The sequence below is a fragment of the Hemibagrus wyckioides genome, linkage group LG11 (assembly GCF_019097595.1).
Source record: "Hemibagrus wyckioides isolate EC202008001 linkage group LG11, SWU_Hwy_1.0, whole genome shotgun sequence".
Classification (NCBI taxonomy): domain Eukaryota; kingdom Metazoa; phylum Chordata; class Actinopteri; order Siluriformes; family Bagridae; genus Hemibagrus; species Hemibagrus wyckioides.
The window spans coordinates 33,293,352-33,305,851 of record NC_080720.1 but is presented as its reverse complement, the minus strand read 5'-3'; the positions used below and the strand labels follow the sequence as shown (position 1 = coordinate 33,305,851).

Sequence of the window (12,500 nt, the reverse complement as noted above, 5' to 3'; positions counted from 1 at the left end):
AGAAACTTCTGTACTGGTTTCTAGACACGACAACAAAAACGCTGGACTTCTGCAGGTTAAAAAAAAAGGCAAAAAGCTACTTTTTCTGAAAAACAAACAAACAAACAAAAACAAAACAAACTGATTATTGAGTAAATGTCCATCTGCGTCCATACCAGAGCAGCCGGGGTTCTCTCTAGAGTCCCGACTCACGCTGCAATTCCAAAACGCTTTTCCACACACTGACAGCATGGAGGGACAAGACGAGGCAAGATCAGCAACAACAACGGCTCGTGTGTGTGTGTGTGTGTGTGTGTGTTTCTACAAACCTCGTGTGGTGGGCAGCATGTCTGAGAGACCCTGCCACGCCGTCACCATCTCGGGGTTCCGCTGGTCAGCAAAGTTCTTCCAGATTCGTAAAGCGCCATCATCTGTGAGGAAATATACACAATAATCAATTATTATCAAAAAAAATAAACGTGAATAATACGATTTATATTAAATACATAACACGTAAAAAAAGGAGAAATAAATAGATATAAATAGCTAAAAAAATAAATAAAAATAAATCTTTTAAGTCCCTCAGACAAATAAGATATTAAAAATGTGAATTTAAAGTTTTCCTTAAAAATGTTAAATAAATCTCTGTTATCATTCTGTCTCTATGTCTTTTTCTTGCTTTTTCAACAATCATTATTATTATTATTATTATTATTTTTATAATTTAATTCTTTAATTTTTTAAAAGTACAATAAATAAAATCCTGGCAATAAAAATCTATAATAATAATAATAATAATAATAATAATAATAAATTATTATTAAAAATAATACATAAATAAAAAAAAACTCAATTAAAAAATAAAAACTTAATTTTATTAAAATTATATATCCCCTTTCCCTAATTATATAATCACACATTGAAAAGAATATTTGTTTGTGTGATTATATCATTATGTTTGCTGTAACTGCACTGGGCTACAGTGTTGCTTAGCAACAGCGTGATGGACAGGTGAACTGACCAGTGGCGGTGAGGAGGAGCGAGCAGTCGTGTCCGTTCAGGTACTCCATGGCTGTGATGCGAGTGTAGCGCGGATTCCCGTTATAGAAATAATCCAACCTCTCGCCTTTCTCCCAGTCCCAAAAACTACATCAGACACACACACGCGCACACACACGTGCACACACACGCGCACACACACGCGCACACACACGCGCACACACACACGTAAGAAAATAAAACCTATTGATGCTATGGGTAGTGAATAATTAGGTTCCTGTACCAGATGGAGTCTTTATCAGCGACGGCGATGCAGGGGTTAAACGGGTGAAACTTCACCACTGAAGGCACTCCAGGGTTCCGGTTAATGAAGATCTGATCGTCCAATCGGGTGATTCCTAGACAAAGGGGGCGGGGCGAAGACTACTGTCAATCAAATAGCTCAGCAGCAGGTTGTGATGTTGTGTGTTACAGGTGAGTTAGATTACAATAAAAATCTACCTTCTCTCTCTGTCCATATCTGTCTGTCTCTCTCAGCCTGTCTGTCTCCCTCTCTGTCCATATCTGACTGTCTCTCAGCCTGTCTGTCTCCCTCTCTGTCCATATCTGACTGTCTCTCAGCCTGTCTGTCTCCCTCTCTGTCCATATCTGACTGTCTCTCAGCCTGTCTGTCTCCCTCTCTGTCCATATCTGTCTGTCTCTCAGCCTGTCTCCCTCCCTCTCAGTCCATATCTGACTGTGTCCCTCTTTGTCCATATCTGTCTGTCTCTCAGCCTGTCTCCCTCCCTCTCAGTCCATATCTGACTGTGTCCCTCTTTGTCCATATCTGTCTGACTCTCAGCCTGTCTGTCTCCCTCCCTCTCTGTCCATATCTGACTGTCTCTCAATCTGTCTCTCTTTTTCTGTCCATATCTGTTTCTCTCTTAACCTGTCTGTCTCTCTGAACCGGTCTCTCTCTCTCTCTCTGTCCATATCTGCCTGCCTCTCAACCTGTCTGTCTTTCAGTCTAAGGTTAGCCTGTCTGTCTCCCTGTCCATATCTGTCTGTCTTTCAGCCTCTCTTTCTGCCTCTCTCTGTCCGTATCTGTCTATCTCTCTCATTTTATCTCTCTATCTCTCCACCGTATCTGTCTCTTGGTCTGTCCTTCCCTTTTTGCTGGTTCTCTGTCTGTCCGTCTGTCTCATTCTCTCTTTTTGTCCATTTCTCTCTCTCTCTCTCTCTCTCTTTTATTGACTCAGTCCAGTCTATGTTTTTTTCAGAGTGAAGGATGAAACAGAAATGATTTCTGTGATGAAGGGAAAAGACGCATGTGTGAAGTGGGAGCCTCCACTCTGACGTCACCAACTGCGTATGTGTGTGTGTGTATGTGTGTGTGTGTGTGTGTGTGTGTGTGTGTGTGTGTTAGACATTCTGTTTGAAACTGTGCTGCCTTCAGAAGGGAAACCCGACAGCTTGAAGCCTTTGAAGCTTAAGACTTACACACACACACACACACACACACACACACACACACCTTTTCCCCTTGTGTTATGTAATTTTTCTGTGTAATGTGTGTGTGTAGTTGTGTACCTCTTTGTTTAGTGTGTGTGTGTAGTTGTGTACTTCTTTGTGTAATACGTGTATGTCTTTGTGTACTGTGTTTGTTGTTTGTGTGTGTGTTTAGTTGTGTGTGTGTGTGTTTAGTTGTGTGTGTGTGTAGTTGTGTACCTCTTTGTTTAGTGTGTGTGTAGTTGTGTACTTCTTTGTGTAATACGTGTACGTTTTTGTGTACTGTGTGTGTAGTTTGTGTGTGTGTTTAGTTGTGTGTGTGTGTAGTTGTGTACCTCTTTGTTTAGTGTGTGTGTAGTTGTGTACTTCTTTGTGTAATACGTGTATGTTTTTGTGTACTGTGTGTGTAGTGTGTGTGTGTGTTTAGTTGTGTGTGTTTAATTGTGTGTGTGTAGTTGTGTACCTCTTTGTTTAGTGTGTGTGTGTAGTTGTGTACTTCTTTGTGTAATACGTGTATGTCTTTGTGTACTGTGTGTGTAGTTTGTGTGTGTGTTTAGTTGTGTGTGTGTGTTTAACTGTGTGTGTGTAGTTGTGTACTTCTTTGTTTAGTGTGTGTAGTTGTGTACTTCTTTGTGCAATACGTGTATGTCTTTGTGTACTGTGTGTGTAGTTTGTGTGTGTGTTTAGTTGTGTGTGTGTGTTTAACTGTGTGTGTGTAGTTGTGTACTTCTTTGTTTAGTGTGTGTAGTTGTGTACTTCTTTGTGTAATACGTGTATGTCTTTGTGTACTGTGTGTGTAGTTTGTGTGTGTGTTTAGTTGTGTGTGTGTGTTTAACTGTGTGTGTGTAGTTGTGTACTTCTTTGTTTAGTGTGTGTAGTTGTGTACTTTGTGCAATACGTGTACGTCTTTTTGTACTGTGTGTAGTTTGTGTGTGTGTTTAGTTGTGTGTGTGTTTAATTGTGTGTGTGTAGTTGTGTACCTCTTTGTTTAGTGTGTGTGTGTGTAGTTGTGTACTTCTTTGTGTAATACGTGTATGTCTGTGTACTGTGTTTGTTGTTTGTGTGTGTTTAGTTGTGTGTGTTTAGTTGTGTGTGTGTGTAGTTGTGTACCTCTTTGTTTAGTGTGTGTGTAGTTGTGTACTTCTTTGTGTAATACGTGTACGTCTTTTTGTACTGTGTGTAGTTTGTGTGTGTGTGTGTAGTTGTGTACCTCTCTGTGTGATACGCTGGCTCTGTCGTCTCACTCCAGCGTTCCTCAGAAACCTCCACTCTCTCTCCTTCCTCACCTGACTCTCCACATCGTGCTCTTCTGGGATCTGGGTGGAGCAACAGGTATGATGTAATAAAGTGACAAATCCACCTCATTGGCCATGAGTTTTTGACCACGCCCACAAGACATACAGCCATAGTAGTTTATCCTTTCCTCTGATTTTTTTCTCTTTCTCTTTGTCTCTTGTTGCAAAGAATAAGCCAAGAAAAAGAACCAAACCCTGAACACACACACACACACACTCACTCTCTCTCTCACACACTATAGTGAACTATAAGATTGAGTTTGACAGCTTCACTCGAGCAAAAACAATCACGCTGAGGTGCTTTGTGTTTAATCTTAAACAAGAACACACACACACACACACGCACAGCTACAGTATAACCTGTGAGATGGAGTTTGATGGCTTCACTTGAACAAAAAAAAGACAAGCCTTTTTTTTTGTTCAGCTGAAAAGCAGGAAGGTGAAAATGGATCCAAAACTGAGGAAAGAAAAGTTGCCATAGCAACAGAGGAGAGGGGACAGGTCATGTGACTTGAAGGGAACATCCAAGACATACAGTATGAAGCTAATGTGCTGGACATCATGATGCCATTCAACTGACAAACTCTGTGAAGTGAATAAGTTCCCAGGAACATCACCAGGGTACTCTACAGTCCCAGGATTTCCTATGTTCCTAGCATTCCCAATGGTTCCAGAGTGCAGTTAGGTTGCTAAGTTAGGTTGCTAAGACTCCGGTCTCCTTGAGTTCCCCGGACTCCCTACATTCCCCAGACACCTTACACTCCCCATGGCTCCCCACGTTCCCACAACTACTTACATTCTGCATGACTCTTTATGTTCCCTGGACTCCCTACGTTTCCACAACTCCCTACGCTCCACAGACTCCCTACGCTCCCCGGACTCCCTACGCTCCACGGACTCCCTACGCTCCCCGGACTCCCTACGCTCCCCGGACTCCCTACACTCCACAGACTCCCTACGCTCCCCGGACTCCCTACGCTCCACAGACTCCCTACGCTCCCCGGACTCCCTACGCTCCACGGACTCCCTACGCTCCCCGGACTCCCTGCGCTCCCCGGACTCCCTGCGCTCCCCGGACTCCCTGCGCTCCCCGGACTCCCTACGCTCCCCGGACTCCCTACGCTCCCCGGACTCCCTACGCTCCCCGGACTCCCTACGCTCCCCGGACTCCCTACGCTCCACGGACTCCCTACGCTCCCCGGACTCCCTGCGCTCCCCGGACTCCCTGCGCTCCCCGGACTCCCTACGCTCCACAGACTCCCTACGCTCCCCGGACTCCCTACGCTCCCCGGACTCCCTGCGCTCCCCGGACTCCCTACGCTCCACAGACTCCCTACGCTCCACAGACTCCCTGCGCTCCCCGGACTCCCTGCGCTCCCCGGACTCCCTGCGCTCCCCGGACTCCCTACGCTCCCCGGACTCCCTACGCTCCCCGGACTCCCTACGCTCCACGGACTCCCTACGCTCCCCGGACTCCCTGCGCTCCCCGGACTCCCTACGCTCCACAGACTCCCTGCGCTCCCCGGACTCCCTACGCTCCCCGGACTCCCTACGCTCCCCGGACTCCCTACGCTCCACGGACTCCCTACGCTCCCCAGACTCCCTACGCTCCACAGACTCCCTACGCTCCCCAGACTCCCTACGCTCCACAGACTCCCTACGCTCCACAGACTCCCTACGCTCCCCAGACTCCCCCTGGTGTTCACATACTGAAAATCTTTAGAAAACAGTTCTCAGGGCTTTTCCAATCACCTTTAATTTCCTAACGGTCCTACAGCAAAAAAACCCTCTTATTTTCAGATATAAACCACTGTAATGAATTTTAATAAATATGTAAATGACATTTACACAGAAATCCTGCTTGACCTTGCCGAGCACCAGTCTGCACGCCTTAAAGCCTTTTCCTCTGAACCACAAAATAAAGGTGACCGATATAAAGAGGTGTTCTGTTCGACTTTTTCCAGCAGAAAAAAGAAAAGCTGCAATGAGAAGATCCGAGATGAGTTTATCTCCCAGCAAAGCGACGGAGATCTCTCAATATTACAGAGAGAGAGAGAGAGAGAGAGAGAGAGGGAGGCTTGGAGTGATAATGAAAGTCAGGCTCTCCTTTCTCTCTCAGCAGCATGTTTTTAATTCTCACTGACTTTTTCTTCTCTCTTTCCTTTTCTCTCTCACAATCTCTCTCACGCGTGACATTAATAATGAAGCGCAGCTCCGGCTCTGGGTTATACGGTTATAGTGCCACTAGCATTGTGCTTTCACCTGAAAACACGTGTATAATAACGCCCTGAAATGATTTCAAACTTATGATTATAGGTTAAGCGCTAACATTGCTCCTATAGTTAGCTCCGACAGGAAGGATTTAACGACACACTTCTTAAAGGAACACATGCGATGTGTTATATTAGAATAAATAAAATTATCGCTTGCTGCATTTTAAGATGAATAAATCATTTCAGAAAGCGCTGTTTTAGGAAAATAAGTCTCAAAGAGCGGATAAAACAACACCATGAAATAGAGAACCAGAGCATTCTTATTAACCTGTAATGTTCAGCTGCACTACTGTCAGGGCTTCTGTTACAGAGAATTAATCAACAACAAGCCAATCAGGTGTGTGTGTGTGTGTTTATGAACCTTCATGACAGGTTGTGCAAAGTACTTGGCGCTCCAGTCACACAATCCGGTCTGCAGAGTCACACTGATGAAGTTCCTGTGAGCGGGAGTCTCATCCCCATCCTCTGCCATCTACACACACACACACACACACACACACACACACACACACACAAAAGAGATCAGAGGACAAGAGACACACAGGCACACATAGAGACGGGACACGAATTAAATGTAAATTAATTAATTAATAAATGAATATTCAAATGAATCCTAATTTAAAACACTGTAATATTTAACTTAGCTGAATAAATTGTAACAGTAGGCGGAGTCACACCTGGTCAGGTCCCTTGTCAAACATTTTGCGTGATCGTGGGAATTGGTGTGAATGGGGCGGAGCCTGAGAGCCCAGAGTGGGCGTGTAGGGGGGGCGTGTGGGCGGGGCTTGAGGAGGCTTTGGCACATCGTTGGTGAGGCTGGAACTGGACACACCTGGGATGGGTGGAGACCCTCTGTGAGGACACAGAGAGCAGTTAGAGGAGGTGTGTGTGTGTGTGTGTGTGTGTGTGTGTGTGTGTGTGTGTATCTTACCCTGCTTGGTGTATGAGTGTCCCCTTGCTGGTTGGACTGGCGGGTGCTGACTGGGTGAGAGAACCCGAGTCGAGGATCTTCTGCGGCCGAGCATTCATCGTAGCCTGCAAACAGGCACACACACAATCAACGCAGAGGTAATACAGCAGTCTTACACTTTGCTACTGAATATATTTCAGTGCTTAATTACATCATTGCCGTATAACTACATTGTCTCACACACACACACACACCTCTGAATCATCAGCAATGACGTCACCGTGATCAATCTGATAAAGGAGTGACATGAAGGACAGGTAGGACACCTGGATCATGTCACATCCAATCTTGTTTCTGTCTCTCTCTCTCACACACACACACACACCAATCACACTGATCTGACACAGAAAGGCTGCAGAAAAGATTCCCGCACTTGACGACATGCCTTCACAGTCAGTCTAAATCCAAGTCTCTCTCACACACATACAACACACACACACACACACACCGCAGTGCCACACACTCCAAACTAGCAGCACATTAGCATAGAAATCCCATTAACTTGCTTCTCCAGCTGTGTGTGTGTGTGTGTGTGGTTTATTAGAAGAAAAAGAACTTTAAAATGAACACTTAAAAGAGAACAAGCCTCAGAGTATGAGATATGAGAAGTATGAGGTGTGTGTGTGTGTGTGTGTGTGTGTGTGAGAAAGAGAGAGGGGATGATTAAATGATTAGCAGAGAGAAAGGTCAGATGGTCAGATGAACGTTGGTGTGCATGATGCTTGTGTTAATGAAGCATGTTTGTTCCAGTAGTAAAGGTCGTGACACAGAGGAAGTGAATTAGAACAGCAGGAAGTGACATCGTGTACCTTATAGGCAATGCTGTTCAGCACCTTCATGGCCAAGTCAGACACCTCAGGGAACGGATCAGCGGCCAGGTGTAATAACACACGCCAGATCTGTGTGTACACACTGTTAAAGGACACACCTGCAGAGGGAGAGAGAGACAGAGAGAGAGAGAGAGAGAGAAAGAGAGAGAGAGAGAGTTATATTATTTGTGTAATTTAATTGGTATAAATTATCGACTAAACCCAAAAACACAACACAATATCAGGCTGAAACATTTCAGCATTTCACACACCACAGAAAGAGAGAGTCGGAGTGAATGTTTAGCATTTATCCTCTCCCAGGACACACTGTGTTTGTTTTCAGCTGGACATAGTTTCATAGTAACCTAACTGATTTGGTTACACACACACACACACACACACACACAGCAGTCCACTTTGCTTCATTCCTTTATCGACCTGATCAGATCCCCAGGCTTTCCTGTCCACACTGGCATGCTGTACCGTGTGTGTGTGTGTGTGTGTGTGTGTGTGTGTGTGTGTGTTGTAGGAAAGCCTCTGAGCTTGCTGCGCTTCCACAGTCATTGACATTCACAGAATGTTGCCATGTTCCCTCGCATTCAGTCTGGAGAACTTCTTGAACTCAGACACACACACACACACACTTTCTACAGATAAACCTGAAGCAGGTATTCTAGCATCAAAGCTAAGCTAGCATAGATGCTCTGACTTTAATCTCAGAAAAATCCAGACTTTCTGCAACTTCTTTTTGTTGAAATGTTGCACATATCCCTCCCTCTCTCCATCCCTCCCTCTCTCCCTTTTCCTCTCTCTCTTTCTGTCTGTCTCTCTCCATCCCACTCTTTCTGTCTGTCTCTCCATCTCTCACTCGCCATCTCTCTCCCTCTTTCTTTCTCTCTCTCTCTCTCTCTCTCACACACTGTCTTTCTACTCTCTCTCTCTCTGTCTCTCTCTTCCCCCTCTCTATCTCCATCTCTTTCTCTTGCTCTGTCTCTCTCTCAGAGATGTCATAGAGCTGACAGAGTGAACAGTGAGTCGGGATGCGGAGCTCAGGAAGTGTGTGGGAACATCCCGTCCTCCCCAGCACGAAAACACACACACACACACACACACACACACACACACACACACACACACAGACCAGGAATACTGATGCAGCTACAGCACAGTTCACCAGCAGGTTAATAAACACTGCAGAGATTCCTGTATTCATTGTGTGTGTGTGTGTGTGTGTGTGATCAATCATGGTATATTTTTATAGGCAGGGAGGCAGACAGATAGACAGACAGACAGATAGACAGACAAACATGCAGACAGACAGACAGACTGACAGGCAGACAGATAGACAGACAGGCAGGGAGACAGACAGGTAGGCAAGCAGGCAGACAGACAGATAGACAGACTTACAGACAGACAGGAAGACAGATGAACAGACAGGAAGGCAAGCAGGCAGAGAGATGGGCAGGCAGACAGACAGACAGACAGACAGACAGAACATAACAGGAGTGTAAAAGCATGAGTGTGTGTTGAGGCTGTAAAGTGGAGCAGAATGCTGATAGGATAAAAGCTCAGGGAGCGTTCTGATTGGATAATAGATGAAAGAGAAAAGAGAAAAAAGCTAAAGAGAGGAGAAACACATCTATGCTGTCTAACGCTTCTGATAAAGAGCCTCGTAAAAACACTGCGGCTGAGTGACACACACACACACACACCTGAAAGCACCTCAGATGAGGAGGGTGTATTTATTATTGATAACGTGTAGCAAGACACTGAGAACTCAGACACTTTACTGCAGTTATGAGTTAAGAGTGAGTGTGTGTGTGTGTGTGTGTGTGTGTGTGTGTGCGCGAGTATCTAATCTTCCTCATAACAAAGTGCCACTGCGAAGACTTCAGGGTAAAAAAAAAAAAAAGCTAGTCAGTCCATACGATCTCAGTATTTTAAATAAACGGATTAAAAAACGATGAGCTGTAATTTTTTATCTCTTTATAGTTACATTAACATTTTTAAAATGCAGTGATGTAGAGCATCTGCTGTACACGTCCCTGTGAAGGAGCCGTTGCTATGGAAATGATAAAGTATGAGAGCGTTAATGTAAACCTGCGCTACGGTCAGAGCTGCTGTTCGAGAGAATTCATCAACACCTGATCCACCAATCAGGTGAGAGGAGGGCGGGTCTCACCGATGAGGGAGTTGAGGGATGAGTATGAGCTGACCCTCCGCATCTTATCAATGGTCTCGAAGGACAGGAGGAACTCGTCATTATCGGGGCTGCCCAGGGTGCTGCTGGCACTGCTGCTGGCGCTCAGGTTACCGGGGGAGAAGGTCACGGGGCCACCTACACACACACACAAACACACACACAGACACAGAATGTTATTAGACACTGCATCAAAAACTGTACAATGTAATGAGAAAAAGAAAAAAGAAAACAAGAGAGGATAGATGGAAAAAGAGAAAAAGGAGAAAGAAAGAAGGAATATGGTTCAAAGAAAGAAAGAAAGAAAAGGAATAAGATGAAAAAGGACATATGATGACATACGACGGAGAGATGGCGGTTGCTATGGTAACGATACCTGTGAGCTACACCTGACTAATATGAGCAGTTAATAATGAGCGTGTCTCAGATATCAGGGCTACTAATTAGAGGGTGAGGGGCGTGGTCAGATTTGCATATTCATAGACCAGGGTAGGTGTGGCGCAGATCTAATTTGAATAGTTTGTTTATAACATCATCATTAAGGACTTTAAAGTGATATTAAACATTAATGCAGTTACTAGAGTTACACCAGCGGTAATTACACTGTAGTTACATCACTACTACCATGTAATAAATGATTAAAGATCAAAGCAGTAAACACGGTGAGAGCGTGAGGAACACATGGACGTTCTGCGTGTGGGACTGGCCTTCCTCGTTGAGGTTGAGGTTCTGGAGGCTCTTGTTGAGGTTGCGGACACTGCTGGCCGCTCGGATGTTGGTGTAGGAGTTAACTGGGCGGAGTCGAGGCACCGCTGGACTGTCCCGCTCCCTCACTGGAGTCACGTTTCCTGCCTCTGACGTGACAAAGAGACGCTCGTTTCATGTCATTTCTGACATCGTTACAGCCGTGATTCATAGATTACCTGAGAAAGATTAATGGTACAGGTGCGTGTGTGTGTGTGTGTGTGCGCACCTGTAGTGTTAGCAGGTGAGGGCGCTGCATAGTTCTTCTCCTCCTCCATAAACTGCAGAGCGACTGTGCAGAAGTTACTCTCATACTGAACCACCAGGTGACTCAGAGCCACCACCAGCTCCTGTACACACACACAGGTAACACTGATCACACACACACACACAGGTAACACTGATCACACACACACACACACACACACACAGGTAACACTGATCACACACACACACACACACACAGGTAACACTGATCACACACACACACACAGGTAACACTGATCACACACACACACACAGGTAACACTGATCACACACACACACACACACACAGGTAACACTGATCACACACACACACACACAGGTAACACTGATCACACACACACACACACACACACACACACACACACACAGGTAACACTGATCACACACACACACACACACAGGTAACACTGATCACACACACACACACACACACACAGGTAACACTGAACAAACACACACACACACAGGTAACACTGATCACACACACACACACAGGTAACACTGATCACACACACACACACACAGGTAACACTGATCACACACACACACACAGGTAACACTGATCACACACACACACACACAGGTAACACTGATCACACACACACACACACACACAGGTAACACTGATCACACACACACACACAGGTAACACTGATCACACACACACACACACACAGGTAACACTGATCACACACACACACACAGGTAACACTGATCACACACACACACACACAGGTAACACTGATCACACACACACACACACAGGTAACACTGATCACACACACACACACACAGGTAACACTGATCACACACACACACACACACACAGGTAACACTGATCACACACACACACACAGGTAACACTGATCACACACACACACACACACACACAGGTAACACTGATCACACACAAACACACACACAGGTAACACTGATCACACACACACACACACAGGTAACACTGATCACACACACACACACACAGGTAACACTGATCACACACACACACACACACACACACAGGTAACACTGATCACACACACACAGGTAACACTGATCACACACACACACACACAGGTAACACTGATCACACACACACACACACACAGGTAACACTGATCACACACACACACACAGGTAACACTGATCACACACACACACACACACACAGGTAACACTGATCACACACACACACACACACAGGTAACACTGATCACACACACACACACACAGGTAACACTGATCACACACACACACACACAGGTAACACTGATCACACACACACACAGGTAACACTGATCACACACACACACACACAGGTAACACTGATCACACACACACACACACAGGTAACACTGATCACACACACACAGGTAACACTGATCACACACACACACACACAGGTAACACTGATCACACACACACACACACACAGGTAACACTGATCACACACACACACACACAGGTAACACTGAT

General features: G+C 45.3%; 1 protein-coding gene across 9 annotated transcripts in view; it reads right to left on the bottom strand.

Moving 5' to 3' along the window:
• Nucleotides 1-12,500, bottom strand: part of rptor (regulatory associated protein of MTOR, complex 1) — a 90,030-nt gene that overhangs the window by 15,560 nt on the left and 61,970 nt on the right. For 5 of the 9 annotated variants that reach the window (XM_058402257.1, XM_058402259.1, XM_058402260.1 and 2 more), the window contains exons 19-29: nt 10,987-11,107; nt 10,721-10,867; nt 9,996-10,151; nt 7,814-7,932; nt 6,966-7,069; nt 6,712-6,886; nt 6,396-6,506; nt 3,677-3,782; nt 1,262-1,376; nt 1,001-1,125; nt 309-410 (exon numbers count right to left, since the gene is read on the bottom strand). In XM_058402257.1, coding sequence (XP_058258240.1) covers nt 309-410; nt 1,001-1,125; nt 1,262-1,376; nt 3,677-3,782; nt 6,396-6,506; nt 6,712-6,886; nt 6,966-7,069; nt 7,814-7,932; nt 9,996-10,151; nt 10,721-10,867; nt 10,987-11,107 — 1,381 coding nt within the window. Of the gene's footprint in view, nt 1-155; nt 222-308; nt 411-1,000; nt 1,126-1,261; nt 1,377-3,676; nt 3,783-6,395; nt 6,507-6,711; nt 6,887-6,965; nt 7,070-7,813; nt 7,933-9,995; nt 10,152-10,720; nt 10,868-10,986; nt 11,108-12,500 lie in introns of all 9 variants that reach the window. The other 4 variants (XM_058402254.1, XM_058402256.1, XM_058402255.1 and 1 more) reach the window with 2 other exon arrangements.